This window comes from Xenopus tropicalis, chromosome 2 (genome assembly GCF_000004195.4).
Source record: "Xenopus tropicalis strain Nigerian chromosome 2, UCB_Xtro_10.0, whole genome shotgun sequence".
Classification (NCBI taxonomy): domain Eukaryota; kingdom Metazoa; phylum Chordata; class Amphibia; order Anura; family Pipidae; genus Xenopus; species Xenopus tropicalis.
Window position 1 is genome coordinate 144601280 of NC_030678.2, and position 19582 is coordinate 144620861.

Below are 19582 nucleotides of genomic sequence, written 5' to 3' on the forward strand. Positions count from 1 at the left end.
CATGTAGGTACCCAGCTGTACAAGATAGATTTATATACAGACCTCACCCCTACCCCCCATGTCGGTGCCCAGCTGTACATGATATATTTATATACAGACCTCACCCCTACCCCCCATGTAGGTGCCCAGCTGTACATGATATATTTATATACAGACCTCACCCCTACCCCCCATGTAGGTGCCCAGCTGTACATGATATATTTATATACAGACCTCACCCCTATACCCCATGTAGGTGCCCAGCTGTACAAGATAGATTTATATACAGACCTCACCCCTACCCCCCATGTCGGTGCCCAGCTGTACATGATATATTTATATACAGACCTCACCCCTACCCCCCATGTAGGTGCCCAGCTGTACATGATATATTTATATACAGACCTCACCCCTATACCCCATGTAGGTGCCCAGCTGTACAAGATAGATTTATATACAGACCTCACCCCTACCCCCCATGTAGGTGCCCAGCTGTACATGATATATTTATATACAGACCTCACCCCTATACCCCCCATGTAGGTGCCCAGCTGTACATGATATATTTATATACAGACCTCACCCCTATACCCCATGTAGGTGCCCAGCTGTACATGATATATTTATATACAGACCTCACCCCTATACCCCATGTAGGTGCCCAGCTGTACATGATATATTTATATACAGACCGCACCCCTACCCCCCATGTAGGTGCCCAGCTGTACATGATATATTTATATACAGACCTCACCCCTTCCCCCCATGTAGGTGCCCAGCTGTACATGATATATTTATATACAGACCGCACCCCTACCCCCCATGTAGGTGCCCAGCTGTACATGATATATTTATATACAGACCTCACCCCTACCCCCCATGTAGGTGCCCAGCTGTACATGATAGATTTATATACAGACCTCACCCCTATACACCATGTAGGTGCCCAGCTGTACAAGATATATTTATATACAGACCGTACCCCTATACCCCATGTAGGTGCCCAGCTGTACAAGATAGATTTATTTACAGACTGCACCCCTATCCCCCATGTAGGTGCCCAGCTGTACAAGATATATTTATATACAGACCTCACCCCTATACCCCATGTAGGTGCCCAGCTGTGCAAGATAGATTTATATACAGACCTCACCCCTATACCCCATGTAGGTGCCCAGCTGTACATGATATATTTATATACAGACCTCACACCTATACCCCATGTAGGTGCCCAGCTGTACAAGATAGATTTATATACAGACCTCACCCCTACCCCCCATGTAGGTGCCCAGCTGTACATGATATATTTATATACAGACCTCACCCCTATACCCCCCATGTAGGTGCCCAGCTGTACATGATATATTTATATACAGACCTCACCCCTATACCCCATGTAGGTGCCCAGCTGTACATGATATATTTATATACAGACCTCACCCCTATACCCCATGTAGGTGCCCAGCTGTACATGATATATTTATATACAGACCGCACCCCTATTCCCCCGTTCCATCCATGTGCTTCTCACAGAAAAAGAGAGAGAGAGAGTCCGGGTAGAAGGGAGAGAGGGAGGGGCGAGAGGGGAACAGGGCTGGATAGGAGCAGCCAATCCTCCGCTCCGCTCTCACAGGGAAGAAGACAGGAGGAGATAAGGGGCTGGCAAATTCTTGGTAACCTCAGAGAGCCGAGTCTGATCAGTGCGACCCTGTGGCGAGGGGAATCAGGATGGAGGCTAACAGTCCCAGAAAGATCCAGTTCACTGTCCCACTGCTGGAGCCACATCTGGACCCTGAAGCTGCAGAACAGGTGGGATTCTCCAATGGTCTCTAATGGCAATCCTGGATCGGGAGATAATGGGCAGAGGCAAAGAGAGGGAGGGAGACCTAGCGAACAGATAAGAGAATGATATCGAATGGCAGTGGCAAAGTGGTCTGCCAGGGATAGGCACCAGGGCAGGCAAAGAGAAACAGTGAAAGTGTTAGTAATAGGGTTAGTACAGCCAGTCTGTTAGGCTAGAGGTGAGCGATTGTAGGAACAGGCGGGCAGGGGAGCCGGCAGGGTCAGTGTGAGATACAGGTATAACGGGGAGCTGCAGGGTCAGTGTGAGATACAGGTATAACGGGGAGCCTGCAGGGTCAGTGTGAGATACAGGTATAACGGGGAGCTGCAGGGTCAGTGTGAGATACAGGTATAACGGGGAGCTGCAGGGTCAGTGTGAGATACAGGTATAACGGGGAGCCGGCAGGGTCAGTGTGAGATACAGGTATAACGGGGAGCTGGCAGGGTCAGTGTGAGATACAGGTATAACAGGGAGCCGGCAGGGTCAGTGGGAGCCGGCAGGGTCAGTGTGAGATACAGGTATAACGGGGAGCCGGCAGGGTCAGTGTGAGATACAGGTATAACGGGGAGCTGCAGGGTCAGTGTGAGATACAGGTATAACAGGGAGCTGCAGGGTCAGTGTGAGATACAGGTATAACGGGGAGCTGCAGGGTCAGTGTGAGATACAGGTATAACGGGGAGCTGCAGGGTCAGTGTGAGATACAGGTATAACAGGGAGCCGGCAGGGTCAGTGTGAGATACAGGTATAACAGGGAGCCGGCAGGGTCAGTGTGAGATACAGGTATAACAGGGAGCCGGCAGGGTCAGTGTGAGATACAGGTATAACGGGGAGCTGCAGGGTCAGTGTGAGATACAGGTATAACAGGGAGCCGGCAGGGTCAGTGTGAGATACAGGTATAACGGGGAGCTGCAGGGTCAGTGTGAGATACAGGTATAACGGGGAGCTGCAGGGTCAGTGTGAGATACAGGTATAACGGGGAGCTGCAGGGTCAGTGTGAGATACAGGTATAACAGGGAGCCGGCAGGGTCAGTGTGAGATACAGGTATAACAGGGAGCCGGCAGGGTCAGTGTGAGATACAGGTATAACAGGGAGCCGGCAGGGTCAGTGTGAGATACAGGTATAACGGGGAGCTGCAGGGTCAGTGTGAGCTACAGGTATAACGGGGAGCTGCAGGGTCAGTGTGAGATACAGGTATAACAGGGAGCCGGCAGGGTCAGTGTGAGATACAGGTATAACGGGGAGCTGCAGGGTCAGTGTGAGATACAGGTATAACGGGGAGCTGCAGGGTCAGTGTGAGATACAGGTATAACGGGGAGCTGCAGGGTCAGTGTGAGATACAGGTATAACGGGGAGCTGCAGGGTCAGTGTGAGATACAGGTATAACAGGGAGCCGGCAGGGTCAGTGTGAGGTACAGGTATAACGGGGAGCTGCAGGGTCAGTGTGAGATACAGGTATAACGGGGAGCTGCAGGGTCAGTGTGAGGTACAGGTATAACAGACCGGCCATGCCTGTGGGTGAGAGGCAGAAGCAGAGAGAGCCATAAGTGCAGAAGCGCTGCTGAAAGGGTGACAGGCGGATAAGGGGTAGCAGGGGACAGAGCTGAGAGTGTGAGCAGGATGAGGCACACGGAAAGGTCACTATCGGACTTGACAAACTGTAATTAAATCTTTTTGGGTCTGAGAGCAGAGAAGTGTCAGTACCGATGGCCGTTGTGCAATAGGTCGATATGTGACAATCCAACTGCACTGGGTATGTGTGAGTGATATCTGTACCCAATGTAGGTGAAAGTGCAGTGTGTGGGAGCTGCCATCACAATCACACTTTTGCTTCTGGGGCCCCAAACAATAGTGGCAATAGGTCCCCCTCATGTTATAACTAATAATACGAGATCTAGATTTTTGCAGCCCCAACTATGATGGGGCCCCAGAGAGCTGAATACTTGGGTTGTGGATTCCAGGTAGGAGTGAGTATGAAAGTGTATAACAATGTGTATAACCAGCTGCCTTCCCTCCTAACACGCAGGGCGCACATACGCATGGCTGGGTTTTTTATTTTTTACATTAAAATACACGTTTCAGCTACACACTGGACAACTCAGTTGAATTTTAATGATGTTAAAAATTGATTTCTTCAATGTAATCTTAAAGTAAATGTAAATCCAATATAAAGGTTTGTCCATATGTTTGTGTAATTCTATGCAGCTTTCAATGAATCATCCATTGCACATTCTCAGTTTAAAGCTATTCCTATATGTTATTCTGTCTGTCCCCTTCTGTTCTTTGCCCTGGTGGTTCTGACTTTTGAAACAATGTATTAGAAGCCTGGCGATTAACAGCCCAGTAAAGAAGCATGCAAGGCTGACTGTATTCTGGTACATTGCTTGAAAAGAGAGAAGCAGCAGTACAGGCAGATACTATATCCAATAGCAGTAACATTTAGGAAAAGCTGGAACACTGTCGATATGTTTTAATGTATATTGAAAAGTTGCTTGGGATTACATTTCCTCTCATCAGGCACCACTTTAATTTGGTTTTGCATCCCCTGCAACCAGTGATACAAACCTCCTGGCATTCTGTCTCTGTGTGTTGTTCCCACCAGCTGGAGGAAGGAAAGGCCAAGTATAGTTCTGTAATATTCATGAGTATATCATGTAATTATCATACAGCGGCTAATTACTTGTTTTGTCGAGGGGTTTGGTTACTCAGAGTACCAATGTCAGCGTAGTGACCTTTTAGCAGCTGAGGACTACAAGTCCCATCATTGCTCACTGAGGATGATTAAAGGCAGCAGATGGAAGGTCACAGGCTGTTTTGGTGGGAGCAAATCTTATTATAGAGTGTTTCATTCTGTGGGAATTCTTAATTATAATGTAAGTTATTGTGTTTTTATTTGTTTAAGCTTTTAATTTCAAATTTAGTGCTAAGCACTGTATTGGCAATGACCCTCCAACATGTATCTCATAAACTAAATACACCCCCTAAAGAGCATTGGGGCATTTCAAGACACACACATTGGATACTTCTACTGAATTTACCCTTGAATAGACAGGTGGTGACAGGCAGTCAGTGCTGTATAAATGTAGTGGGTACAACTATCTGCCTGTGTGTTTCACATGCTTTTCTATGCAAAGAAGGTAACTAAATAAACATTGATATGAACATGTCTGTATTGCTAGGAACCAAATGCCACAATATTTTTCTTTCTACAAAACTGCCCCAAGCCTCCCCCAGCCCAGTGATACTTTGTGACCCTTCATTCCTAGTATTATTAGCATGTTCCAAAGTGTCTGTATCAGTTTAAAGGCATTTTGGCTGTCCTGAGGGCACCACACAAGTGAAGACTCCTCATGTACCATAGGCCTCAGTGCAAGGAATATTTAACCTGTGTAAATAACACACTGACCTTTTCCTCAAGCTGACAGTCTGTTTATCTCAAGGATGATTCCATTCAGTGATGCAGCTGTCTGTTTGGCTGTTAATGTCACACTGTTTGGATTCCTGGTTTACTCTAACAGAGCTATGTACTTTTCATAACATGTTATGACCAGCATCTGACACAGGGTTTACATCGGGGGTGGTGGGGGGGGGGGGGGGGGGTAAAGAAAGTACTCCAGTTAAGGGCCCTATCATGGCAGAGGGGGCCCCCCGGGAGACTTGAAAGTGTGATTTATAGTGGCAGTGCTTGAGAGAAAGTGGGCAGGGTTTTTGTATAATCAATGAATGGCTGGGGCAGATGAGGGGGTGTATTTATTAACATTGGAGACAAACATCACTGGTGATGTTGCCCATAGCAACCAATCAGATCTTTGCTTTTGTTTCCTAACTTGTAGGTGGCCGTTCAAATCTAATTGCTGATTGGTTGCTATGGGTAACATCACCATTGATATTTGTCTCCAGTGTTAAATAAATACACCCCTAGGTGTGTGGCCATGTGTGTATGGGCAATAGTGGCCCCTTTGTGCTTTTTGACAGTGCCTATTGCCCAGGAGGCATAGATGACCAATGGGGTTATAACTGGAGCTCCCTGGAGGGGTGGGCCTTGATAACTTAGTAGTATGAGGATTGGATTGATGACTGAAAGTCGCAGAAAAGTTGCGAAACTACGACTTTTTCAGATTATGGCACGGAGACCTCTACTTTTTTGAATTGTTGCACAAAAAAACAGTGTCAAAAATCCAAAAACCTCTAATGTTTAGAAGCAAAGAAGGATCCTCCAGGGTAGGGAAGGGACATCTGCCATTGACTCTACATGATCGTGACAAGTTTTCAGGGCTGTGGAGTCGGAGTCGAGGAGTTGGAGTCGGAGGCAATTTTGGGTACCTGGAGTCGGAGTCGGCAAAAAATGAACCGACTCCGACTCCTACTTAATTTAAATGGGAATAAAAAAATAAATAAAGCAAGTTTAAATGTTTTGATGTTGAAGTTTAAAAGTTTGATGTAACATGAAATAGAAGCATTAACAGAGGTGCGGTAGTACTGTAAATTGCATTATCTCTATAAACAGGGTGACTGATGCAGACAGTTGTAGTTCAAGTCAGCAGTTATTTCTATTGGCCAGGGATATTCTGATTTCTAATTTGCAATACAGGTACAGCTATGGGATCCATTATACCGAAACCTGTTATCCAGAAAGCTCTCCCATAGACTCTATTTTAATCAAATAATTCACATTTTTAAATATTATTTTCTTTTCCTCTATAATAATAAAACAGTACCTTGTACTTGATCCCAGCTAAGATATAATGAATCCTTATTGAGAATTCATGATAACAGGTCCCATACCTGTATGGCAAAAGATAAGCAAACTTTTATTTAAAAAGGGAAATTTAAGTTCTAAACAAAAGGCAATAGATTGACAGGAGAACAGAAACCCATTGGCTGCACTGGGCATACATATGCACCCAGGACACACATAATGGATTTATATGGAAATGTTTTTAGTGATAAACAGTAAATAAACCCAGCTGAAGGATATAATAGCTCGAACCAATTTGGGGGATGTTGTGTAGTAGTGTTGCTGGGGGCTCGGAATGCTGACGGCTGAGCATTCATTGCTCAAGTGTTTATGTGGCAGCTATTGGAGATGTTCCTGGGAACTTCTTATACAATGTTGGCCAGAGATCTTAATATTAACCCTTAGAGGGTAGGGAAGGCGGCCATACACAGGCCAATCCGTGTAGGAACCTCATCAGTGACCTGCATGTCAAATGGAAGGATAATATACTTTCTCTTATATATAAATAGACATTGTTCATTGTATGTCATTACTCGTCTGTTAAGGATAATAAATGCAATAAATATTATTGGTAGAAAAAGTGCTGCTAATATTAGTCTCCCCTTGGGGAAAAATATTAGTAGCTTCCTTAACCCTTGTGTGACAATGAATAAAGATTTGCGAAATACTTACCAAAAATTAAATATGAGACAATGAACCATATTTGTAAACAGAGTTCATCACTTTATTTGTTCTGTCCTTGCTTGTTTTGTTCTCGGACATCCCTGACTTATTCTGGTGCTGTTAGTGTAATGTTGGTGGCAGAATAGGCTGTGTTCATGTATTGTATACCATCACTATGGGGCATGTATGCATAGGTGTTTTGAAAAGGGGCATTAATATTCAGTTGACCCTGCCACATTGTATATTGATTCTATGCAGATATGTAGGCCAATGTAAAATTCATGCTTGAAAGATGTTTAAGTGAAAACCCACTCTGCCACTTTTTTACATAGCATGTTACACCACTTTGTACACCAGCATTGATCCCAATAACTTTAATCTTCCTTTTATATAAAGGGAGACTGTCCAGCCTATAACATTTCCATTATTGTGGACAATTCCCACAATCCCTTTACAACACTGGAATATTCCCTTTATAGTATCCTACCTATTTTAACTATAAAATTATATATTTCTGCCAAAAACTAGGGATGTGCTGAATCCACAATTTTAAGATTCGGATACATTCCGAACTAAATCCTTATTTGCATAAGGAATTTAGGCCTCTTACATATTAATACATATACATGTACATTAGAATGTTAATTATAGCTGCTTAATGCAAAAATGTCTCTATCATGCATAATAGAGCATGAATAAAAGTATCACATACAGGCCTGACTGTTACTAATTGCAAAACTGCAGTACTTCATAGGCGCAATGCTGTTTTACCAGCTATGATATGATTTCCATTTCACAAGGCACCTCCAGGGTATCTCCCTCTCTCTTTGATATCCTGCTGCAAAACTCAGATGGAGAGCGAGTTACATGATCTGTGCTCTCTGAATGGCTTCCTTCCTAATCAGTGATATGAAATCCTGTGACACTTTCTTTATGAGAATGCAAGAGCTGCTCAGTACTTGTGTAAATCTATCATCTATCTATCTATCTATCTATCTATCTATCTATCTATCTATCTATCTATCTATCTATCTGTCCAACTATGTCTACCTAAATATCTATCTACAATCATATTATCTATTGTAACTGATAATATGCCACACAATATTGCCACGTCTATTGACCATCACATCTATTCAGCAACGCTTTCCTGACTGTCAGAATTTTTTCCTGACATTAAAGAAAATGTTGTTAAAATAGATTGCACTGCTGGGAAACCTTCTGGATTCCCCAAATCAATCTATAATAAATCAGCCACTCTGACTTGAGAAAGTGAACAACATGGATTGACACTCTAAACCTACAACAGTTTCAAGTGAAATCTACCCATCACACTTGTATGGCGCCTTCTTACCATCTGAAATGCAGTCTCGCAAGTACCCCTGCTAATCCAATACCAACATTTAGGCTGATGGCACACAGGGTGTTTTGATGACCTCAGTTCTCTTAGAAAGAAACACCTGTTCCTGCCAAACGCCGCGGCCCATGAATGTGAGTGCAGTAACCTCCTAAAGGAGCTAGTGTCTGTCACAATGAGTAAGCTTCCCATTCTGTGGGTGCTGCTGGGAATCAAATTGCCTTAAATTGAATTTTTATGGTATTGTGTATAATAATATGATTTTACACTTGGAGAGCAATTCCTGGCTAATTCCTTACCATCTCTGTTCAACTTTGAGTACAGCAATTTAAAACTTCTCAGCCACTTTGTCATTTTATAAGTTCAATAGTAAATACTGATCCCCTCAATGAATTCTTTATTTTAATGTTCTAATAAAACATTTATATTAAAAATAAACATGTAATTTCACATCTCCCCCCTACCCCAGTGAATCGCAGGAAATCGTAAATGGACTGACTCTGTAAGTCAAGGAAATATTCTCTGAAAGATAAATTCTTTCAGTAACTATAATCCTCTTTAAAGTGCTGCATGATGTTTTATCAGAGAAGAGATCTAGGACCAACACTCAAAGGTAAAAAAATCTTTAAAATCCTCATCTGTCACCACTTCACGTCTTTATTATAAAGCAGGGCACCGTGTTTAATGGCACTTTTACATAAAGACACGAGTACAAGGGCCATGGATTCTGCACTTGGTTGTACGCAAGGAAAGGACAAAATCATATAATAAAATAGATATAACTAAAGAAAGAAAAGAAGCAATAGTAACTAACTAATTACTGATGCAATCCTGCATTACCTTTGGGTCCCTGCATGTTGATAGGCTACAACTTCCAGCACTCCTCAACCTATAATAAAAGCCTTCAGTAGCGATGAGCAAACCTGTCCTGTAAGTGCTGAAAAATTCACATAAGATTTGTTAATGCGAAATGCAAATTTCGCAGTAATGGCATGCCTGCCAAAAAAAAGTCTATCGATAATACTGGGGACCCAAGTTTAAGAAAACAGGGATCTACAGGAATAGGAAAGGTAAAATATAAAGTGGTGCATTAACACTGAAATTCCAGAAATAATTATAAACGTATTTTTACGCAGATATACCTGATTCCACAGATTGAAAAAAAACCCCATGATGGTCTGTCTGTGTGCTTGCTGTGATCAATTCCCGAACCCCTTTAGGCTGAAGACACACTGAGCTACTAGTTGCAGTTACTTGTCGTGGCTACTAAATGCCTCTGCTAAAACACACATAGAGACAGTTATCAATAAATGATCAGCATTGTCTGTTTTAGTAGCCGGGACAAGTAGCTGCTACTAGTAGCTCCGTAAGGCTTATAGTTTCATGCTACCTCTCATTCATAGAGAAACAATGGAGCCTGGAACCTGCTTTCCACTATGGAAAAGGTGAGGGGTTGCATGATGTATGTGGCTAAAAGGGGAGTTAGGAAAAATACATTTATGTTTATTCTTGAAATTTCAGATAGTACGGCTCATTTAGAAAACCCCAGTCCCGTCTTAACCGTATCATCTAGACTCACAATGGTACAAGGTGGATAGGGGGCAGAAGGAATCATTTGAATCTAGCTGCAGCCATAATGCATCCAGAGGCCTGTGGTTATTTGCACAATGCCCCATGCAGCCATACAAAAAAATAGCTGATTTTTGCCTTTTTTTTTGCACTTTGCACACTGTGTGCGTCATTGTGAATACGCCATAGTTTACTTTTTTAGTAGGGCTATTGGGTACTCCTAAAGAGAAAATGTTGAGAAATAAGGGCCGCCTCTATAGGATTTACAGTGCACACATACAAGCCAAGGCACACATACATGCAAGGCCCTGTCAGCCAATTAATGCACAGAGTTCTGCCTTTTGCTTCCACACTTCTTCCTGTTACAGTTAAAGCTGCATTATTTCAAGGAAAAGGATGTAAAAGGGCAATATTCACTGATATATATATATATATATACATAGTATATACTATACTATATATATTGTAGTTTGGCGAGATTGTTTAATAGGTCACGTAACATAATACAAACTATCTGTTGGTTAAGTATTCATTCTGGGGGTATAGTTTTCCTTTAAAAACCTGGATTTATTTAATGAAAACTAGCAGAAGAATGTATTTAATTCAGTTGTTAAATCATATTCCTTAACATGGCAGATTTGCATAGCAGATTAGATAGTCGATTACTTCAAGTTCCAAGTGAAATGGCTAATCACATGCAATATGTAAATGTGTCCCGACTGAGACGTACTGTACCTTCTAACTGCTAAGCACGGAAAATGTTCTCTCTTTTCCCATTATTGTCATCACTTGTTTTAGCCCAAAGGGCACATGGGCTGGGCAGATCCAGCATTTGTTAGATGTAAAACCAGCAGATGTGAGTGATATTCTGTTTCCTTCCAAATAAACTTCAGGATTATTGCTGGCTTTTCTACTGTTGTTTCTCATACAGATCTGTTGCTACAGTGCACTCGTTTGGATCCAAATATCAGTTTTAGGACTAAAAGCGCCTGCTAGCCTAATAGAGATTATGGCTCAGGGAGGGCAGATTGCTTGGGGCTGAAGGAAATCTTTTGCTTTACCTAAAGAAAATACATAATCAGCTAAAAGCTTTTGGTTACTAACATGCAGGACATCTGCTGCCCCCCACCTCTTACCCACCCCCACATTGAGGTGCATCTCGGCCCACACAGGGGCTAGCAACCTCTTATGGGGTCATATCAGGTGACAGAAGCAGCCTGTGTCACCATAATCCTTAAGGAAAAAATGCAGACTTTTGCCTTTGTCAGAGCACATCAGGTAACCACCAGCCGCAGACGCTCATACAGGATCAGGGTGTAATCACCCAGCAGTACATGGTGGCGGCAGCGGCAGAAAAGAACAAGAGCTTAGGATTTAGCTTTATTGTCAGCAATGAAAAATGTATCAAGTTCTAAACTATTTATAATTCTGTCAAAATAACTTTTTGTTAAATTTGCTAACGCTCTGTTAGAGGATAAGCACACGAGTGTCATTAACAATAGGCTGCGGCATTCTTCTATAACTTGTGCTTTATTTTAGTTATGGTTCAGTGCTACACAGATATTCCTTATGTACACCGAGCCTATAATGCTGTGTCTGAGTATTTTACTGAAGTTTTGCTCTTTTGAGCACATTGGCACTAAGCACAGATATTGCACTGGAAGCCTGATGCAGACTAGGCAACTCTCTATATACATGATAGTTCTGCAGTGCCATCTGGGAGGCCCCTTCTTATTCCTATATACGGAAAGTGGGAAATGCCCTATAATTGCCTTGGGGATATGTCATGAAAGCAAACAGCTTTCTAGAGTACCTCAGTAATATTCAGTACCTGGATAATAGATACACAGAACTCTCTGGCCTGAACTCTACTTATGTCCAGTTCTGATTGACAGGATTTTGCCTAAACTATCATAATCTTAAAAACTATCATCAGCTTAATTTAGCTGAATGACCAACTCCTGACTATTGCAAACTACTAACCAGCACACCCTGGCCTTTCCTTGTAATTTCTGCCCGGTGCTTAATCATGACTTTGTAAAACAAAAATACTTACCTACACAACGTGGCGATTCCAAATAGGAACAAACCCCTGCACCACTGTTGGCTGGCAGCTTTCAATAATAGTACTGACAGGCTCCCCCTTCACCATCTACCAAGTTTGGGTGATTCTAGCAACATTCTGCAGTATTCAATAGATTGTAGCTTTAAGGGTCACAATGACAGGCAAAAGTGCTACTCCGGCAACAGCTGGAAAGCCTCAGTTTGGAAAATCACATCTCCACACCAGCATCAGATTTATGCCTGGCACTGCCCTTGGCACGGCCTTTTACCCACCCCATTTCCTACCCAACAGGTGAATGCACAGTTAAGTCTGTGGGCACGTGCCAATGACATAGGACAGTAGTACCCCCTCACGCTAACACTTTCTGGCAGAGAGCTGTATTTAAGAAAATTTGGATTTCTTTTCTCTATGTAGGCACCATAGTCTTTCCCCTTAAGCTGCCACCGTAACCAGACTCATAACTATGCAATAATGGTCATTGAGTGTGATATATTGTGCATCTGCCACAGAACTGTCCAGCCTTCAAATAGGCTGAAATTGTGTGGTGATCTGAGGAACTAATGGGAAACCCCAATTTGAAGCAGAACCAAACAGAAATCAAAACCTTAAAGGTAGTGGCTCGTGATGGAACTTGTCGATTGATTATTCTATTTTTGCAGTATGTTTTCAGTTGGAGATTTTGTAACAAGCACATCTTAATGATGGTGGAATTGATAAGGGATCTAGTAACGAGTGCAATTTTTTCTCTAGATCTGAAAATCGATATCAACCAATTTGATGTTCGCTTTTATTTATTCCAAATGCAATAGACCATTAAATGTTTGACTGCTGGTTGCCAGGCGTTACTAGACCTTGGGCAATCTTTACTCCTCATTATGAACTGGTGCCATTTATTGCATCTTGCTTGTATCAGACATATAAAGAAAGGCTAAACATTTACATCAGGTTAAGTAATCAGTAGTAGAAAGCATTTAATGGTCACCTGCACTGGTCAGATTGCCATGTGATTCATTGGAAATAATGAGGGTGCCAGTGCCAGTAATGCTTCCTTCATGCTGCTCCTATTTGCCAAGCCATGTGAGGAAGAGAATTGATATTTTGATGGCAAGATTTCACAACTGAGCAGATCAACTTTCTTCTGCAAAAAGAAAAAATAAATACCTGTGTCTATCTTAATCCTGGGAATTCATCCATGGTGCTGCTAATCCACTGTAGCTGTACAGTCATACGCAGTATTATGGTTAAACATTACAGCAGGAATCACCTCCTAACATTTCATTTAGTAGTTAGTACAGCCCTGCAGGAAAGATTTGTTCGCTGAAGTTTGTAATGAGCACAAATATTAAAATATGATTAGGTTAGTGCTATACAAATCTAATTGCAACATAATCACACAATTCAAATATGAAACCTTTATTTCTATTGCAGTGTACAGAGGTTCCCAAAATAATATATTGTATAAAATGCAGAAGCACAAATATTTCCAATTAAAATTCCCTGCTGGGTAGAGCAATCAGTTCATCAGTATTATCCCACAATATCAGTCCAACCATGGATATTGAAAGCCTCAAGTGTGCAAGTGTGGGCACGCTAAAATGGATGCAGAGTTGTGCACATATTGATGCTATTTATTAAAGGCACTAGTGTCCAAGTATGTTCCTTGCACTGTCACATAGATGCACTAAATTGCACTGAGCGCCAATTCATCCATTTTGTAAGTGTGCTTGCACCCCTGAAACTCTGAAGCTAATCCTACCAAGGCCATGGAGGTTAATACCAGGGTTCCCACATTGGTTGTGTCACAATCGCACTGGCATTCTGGGAATAATTGCTTTATTCTAGGGAAAAAACATGGTGATTTGCTTTCAAAATTTGCACTATTGTTATAAATAAAATTTATACTCTCAAAACAAATTATACTTATAGTTAAAAGCACAGGGTTCAAAAACCATAACTAAAAAAGAGATTCTTACTGAAAATACCAATTTTTCTTAGACTTATATAACCAATCAAAGCAGCCCCCAAGTTGTCAGCAGAGAAGCCCAAAATGATAATATTTGCAATCGAGTCAAAGAGCTTCATCACATTAAAGTTCTCTTTGATTTGAAAGCTGAAATTGGATTCCGGCTGCAGAGAATATGTTCTTGTGATTGCCTAGTGATGGCTGTGTCAGAGAGGCTGCAGAAAAGGCATTTATATTGACTGAAATGTCACAGGGAGTGCAAAGAAACTTTGGCACAACTAATTTACCAAGTAGCCATAAAATAATGCCAGTGCAGGGAACTCACATATTAATAACTAAATGGGCAAAACTGGCACTAGGTATGGCTGGTGCATTAGAAGTAGGCACTTCTATAGGGCTTTGAATAGATGTAGAATTAGTACAGGGGTTGTACATCTTTAAATTAAATTAACTTTTAGTATAATGCATAGAGTGCTATTCAGAGACAATTTTAAATAGTTCTTCATTTTTATTTTCATTTTTTAGAATTATTTAGTTTTTTGTTCAGCAGCTCTCTAGTTTGGTAGTTCAGCACTGATTTGACAGCTGTGGGTATATGATGATGATCCTGCTGCAGGGCTTTCCCTAACTTCTGTAAAAGTTTTACAATAACCCGTGTGTTGTTCTTATTATCCCCACCCCCAAAATATCCTGCCAGCCTGCTTTTATATGAGAAGTAGCCTAGGGGGAGAGGTATCATGCATCTGGTGTGCTCTGGTGTGGTTCCCAAGGTGCAGTAACAATGATGTATAAGTTGCATAAAAGTTGCTCTCAGCTTTCTTCTTTGTAAATATTGGTGCCATTGGAAGGACTATGTTGTGACATGTTGGCTCCTATACAATCATGCAGGGTTTGCCTTCTTTTGCACGTATATGTATTGTTTGCTTTGGGATATGTGGCCGCAGAGGTTTTTCTTTAAAAGAATAAGAAGGCGGATGTTTGCTTTATATTAAAACAAAGCTGGCTTTAGTTCTTATCTGTTTCTTTTCACCTACTCTAAGAATATTAAACAGAAGGAAATGTGCCTTAATCTCTTCTGCTGGATCATCTTCTGTGTCTGCAACCGAATAACACATTTATGGTTCACTTACCCTTTGTAATTATAGGCTTTAATGCATTAAGATTTACAAGCATAGCTCTTTTTTAACAGCAAAATAGCAACCTGCTTACATCTTCAGATACAGGCAGGATGTTTTATGTGGGGAACTGTGGCCTCACAATGAAGCCTTTTGTTGCATAAGCAAAATGAGATCAAAGGAGCACTAGGTTGTGCCATAGGCCTACTGTGTAAGTGCTGTATAACATAAAATAATGTGCATTGAGCAATATGGTTTTCATCTGGTTATCAGTCCGTGTGTTTAGAAGTTTGTTTTTAGGGTCAATGGTAGTATTTAAAGTCTATTTCTTTTTCTGTACATGTAAAGTAGAGTTGAGTGCAGAATTATCAGGGTTGTGAGAGGAAGCTGACAGTATTTACAGACCATAAACCAACTTCCTACCTTATTTTCAGCTTGCCATATACGTTCAGCTGCCCATGCCACCTATAATATCACTTTGCTTGACAATTTGGCTTATTTATCAGTGTTACAAGAACTTGCCATAGTCCACCAGAGCCAAATTCTGTCCCTTTCTATTTACAGTATGTCTATGGAATTTTTATGGACATATTTATCTAATGCCAAAATTGAGAATTCATGCCTCTAAAAAATCCCTTAGAATTGAATAGAGAGTGATAGAATGTGACTATGGTGGACTGTGGGAAACTATACTTTTACTTTGATGAATGTACCGAATGTACCGAATTGCTTATTGCCTTTGTGGTTTGGTGGCTTGTGGGTGGGGTTTGGCCATAATTGGGGGCGGGGTGGGGGACAGGAGTGTGACCAAGTAAGCAAAGGAGCATTTTTCCCATTGGGGTTCCATTTTACCTGTTGGCAGGGTCCACACCTCAAGGTGTCCAGGTGGCCAGTAGGCCTATAATTGGGGCCTCCTGGGGGGATGGGTATGGGCCTTCTGGGCCAAGCCTGCAAAATATACTGTTCGGATTGTCTCATATGACAGGTTGGCAGGAAGGCTTTAAGAGGGAAATAGGAGGGCTTCAGGCACAAAGAACAAAGCAATGACATCTAAATAGAAACACTAAAAGCCATCAACAGGTACAATTGTAACAACAAGCATTCTGGAATGTGAGAGTATGGAATAAGTACATTTTTTTGTTACTAGAAATGGTCAGTGTAGCTTCTATTGCTGCTATCACTATTTTGAATCAATAAAAAGTAGCAACAAAATGGAGATGTTAAACCCATCATTCCTAATGAAATCTCTGAAATGATCAGCCCTATGGTACTGCATGGGTAGATTCCTGTTCCTGTTCACGGTAAGCATACCTTCTCTGTCTCATTCTTGTACTAAACAATCTCTTCCATTATTATCTATTCTCTATTATCTGCTTTATGACAGCTGACTCAATTTGTTTTATTGATTACATCCTATTTATTTTTTTATTTTTTTGGCACAAGGAGGGAGATAATGAAAGACATACAGGCTCAGAATATTTATCAGCACAAACAGAGCGTGAAGCACATTCACATTTTAATGTGATGCATAAGAAGGTAATGCATTGCATTTGCAGATTAATTACAGAAAAGCAAAATGATGCGGTGGATGGGGATTCATATTTACACAGTTTGCCTGCAGCAGGGTCCCATTGTGTCTATACAAGGTCACTGGCTAGCATAGAAGTGATTGATGGCTCACACATACCACTTACTCCAGCCGAACCCATATCATAGCAGAGATGGAAATTCACTATACAAGTATCTCTAACTACATAGATATTTGGTGGTTGGTTATTGAGAAACCCCCCTATTATGGCTAACAGAAAGAGTCTGATAGTGTGCCAGCAATCCTCAATACAATAGGCGAAATTCAGGCATCTGGCCTAAGCTTAAAGTCAGAGCCTGGCTTAGTTCCTTGGGATTGCTTATCTCTTTGTGCCATAGGTAGCAATTTATAATTAGAATGTATAATCTATTCACCAGTGACTAGCTGCATCTGAGAAATTTTACATACGGGCAGGATTACTACAATATAAAAGCAAAAACTATTACTAGCACATTCAGTTTTAGAGAAATGTCACGTGGATATTGGAGATATACAGGTATGGGACCTGTTATCCAGAACGCTCGGGACATGGGGTTTCCTGGATAAGGGATCTTTCCGTAATTTGGATCTCCATAATTTAAGTCTGCTAAAAATCAAATAAATAAACCCAATAGGCTTGTATTGCCCCCAATAAGGATTAATTATATCTTAGTTGTGATCAAGTACAAGTTTTATTATTACAGAGAAAAAGAAAATCATTTTTAAAAATTATAATTATTTGCTTGTAATGGAGTCTATGGGAGATGGCCTTTCTGTAATTCGGAACTTTCTGGATAATGGGTTTCCAGATAAGGTAACCCATACCTGTATATATATTTGGGGGACAGTGTTTTGTCGGTTAATAAGCAGAATTACCTCTGTCCTTACTTTGAGACATAAAAAATGGCTGATTGTAAACTGATTGGATTATTTCAGATTCATGTTCATAAATCAGAGTGCATTGATTTGCATTCTAGGAAGCAGGATACCAGGAGATATGAATTAAACACAGTTATTATAGTATTGTGATTACAGGCCAGATTGCCATTTAAAGGGCTGATCATACTGGATGAAATGACATCCCTTATGTTGGTAAGGTAAAAATCAAGATACAGTGAAACCTTAGTTTTACATTTTCCCATATTTTACATTGGTTTTCTGTGGTCCCACCTGTTGGTGATGTTTTGGTGCCCTTGGTGTCAAACGTTGGTGCCCCCGCTTATGTGGTAGTTTCAGACTAGACCCCTATTCCAGCTGTTTCAAATAAAGTGTATTGGAAATTGGTAGTTCCATAGATGACTATGTTAAGGTTTCCAGCAGTTATGAATGCTATTAGTTCCATGTAGGAAACCTTTGGTTTTGCAGGTAACAGTTGTAGGACATCACCTTCTGTAGACCTCTTAATAGCAAATCCCTGCTCTGGTTCGAGGTATTATTCTGAAACAGTAGTAGGTACCAGCAGTGACTATAGAAATAAATACAAATCTCTCAACAAAAAAAAAGCACATAAAGGAAAAGTCACTTGCGCTGCCTGATTCTGATTTCATGAGAAGCAGCCCCAAGTGGCTCAGTGAGTCATCATGAAGCGCAGATGTATAAAATTACTAGATGATGCCATTTTCACCATTGATGATTCCATTTCAGGAAAGTTACAGTTTAGGAAATTTGAGCTGATTGGATGAGCTGATCATGTCAGTATATTTACATCAGACTCCTCTGGGAGTATAAGGAATAAGGGCTGCTTGTCTGAGGAATGAAACTAAGTAGGTGCTGCGTGAGAACGTTACCAGTGTAAAACTAGGCTAAATGAGTCTAATATGTGTTATAAACTGGGTTTATTACTAAGCTCAGGGTGGCCACTATACAGCTCTAGGGCACTGCCAATATGAACCATAGTCAGTCTACAGCTCTAGGGCACTAACAATATGAACCATAGTCAGTCTACAGCTCTAGGGCACTGCCAATATGAACCATAGTCAGTCTACAGCTCTAGGGCACTAACAATATGAACCATAGTCAGTCTACAGCTCTAGGTGCACTAACAATATGAACCATAGTCGGTCTACAGCTCTAGGGCACTGCCAATATGAACCATAGTCAGTCTACAGCTCTAGGGCACTAACAATATGAACCATAGTCAGTCTACAGCTCTGGGTGCACTAACAATATGAACCATAGTCAGTCTACAGCTCTAGGGCACTGCCAATATGAACCATAGTCAGTCTACAGCTCTAGGGCACTAACAATATGAACCATAGTCAGTCTACAGCTCTGGGTGCACTAACAATATGAACCATAGTCAGTCTACAGCTCTGGGTGCACTAACAATATGAATCATAGTCAGTCTACAGCTCTAGGTGCACTGCCAATATGAACCATAGTCAGTCGACAGCTCTGGGTGCACTAACAATATGAACCATAGTCAGTCTACAGCTCTAGGGCACTAACAATATGAACCATAGTCAGTCTACAGCTCTGGGTGCACTAACAATATGAACCATAGTCGGTCTACAGCTCTAGGGCACTGCCAATATGAACCATAGTCAGTCTACAGCTCTAGGGCACTAACAATATGAACCATAGTCAGTCTACAGCTCTAGGTGCACTAACAATATGAACCATAGTCAGTCTACAGCTCTAGGGCACTAACAATATGAACCATAGTCAGTCTACAGCTCTGGGTGCACTAACAATATGAACCATAGTCGGTCTACAGCTCTAGGGC

The 19582-nt window shown here is 41.4% G+C and overlaps 1 protein-coding gene across 3 annotated transcripts in view; it reads left to right on the top strand.

Moving 5' to 3' along the window:
* The first annotated feature begins 1611 nt into the window (after positions 1-1611).
* Positions 1612-19582, top strand: part of ppp1r1a (protein phosphatase 1 regulatory inhibitor subunit 1A) — a 60503-nt gene continuing 42532 nt past the window's right edge. For 2 of the 3 annotated variants that reach the window (XM_031895935.1, XM_012956907.3), the window contains exon 1: positions 1612-1788. In XM_031895935.1, the coding sequence (XP_031751795.1) occupies positions 1708-1788 (81 nt within the window). In that variant the 5' untranslated portion in view covers positions 1612-1707. The remainder of the gene's footprint in view (positions 1789-19582) is intronic. The other variant, NM_001015900.2, reaches the window with a different exon arrangement.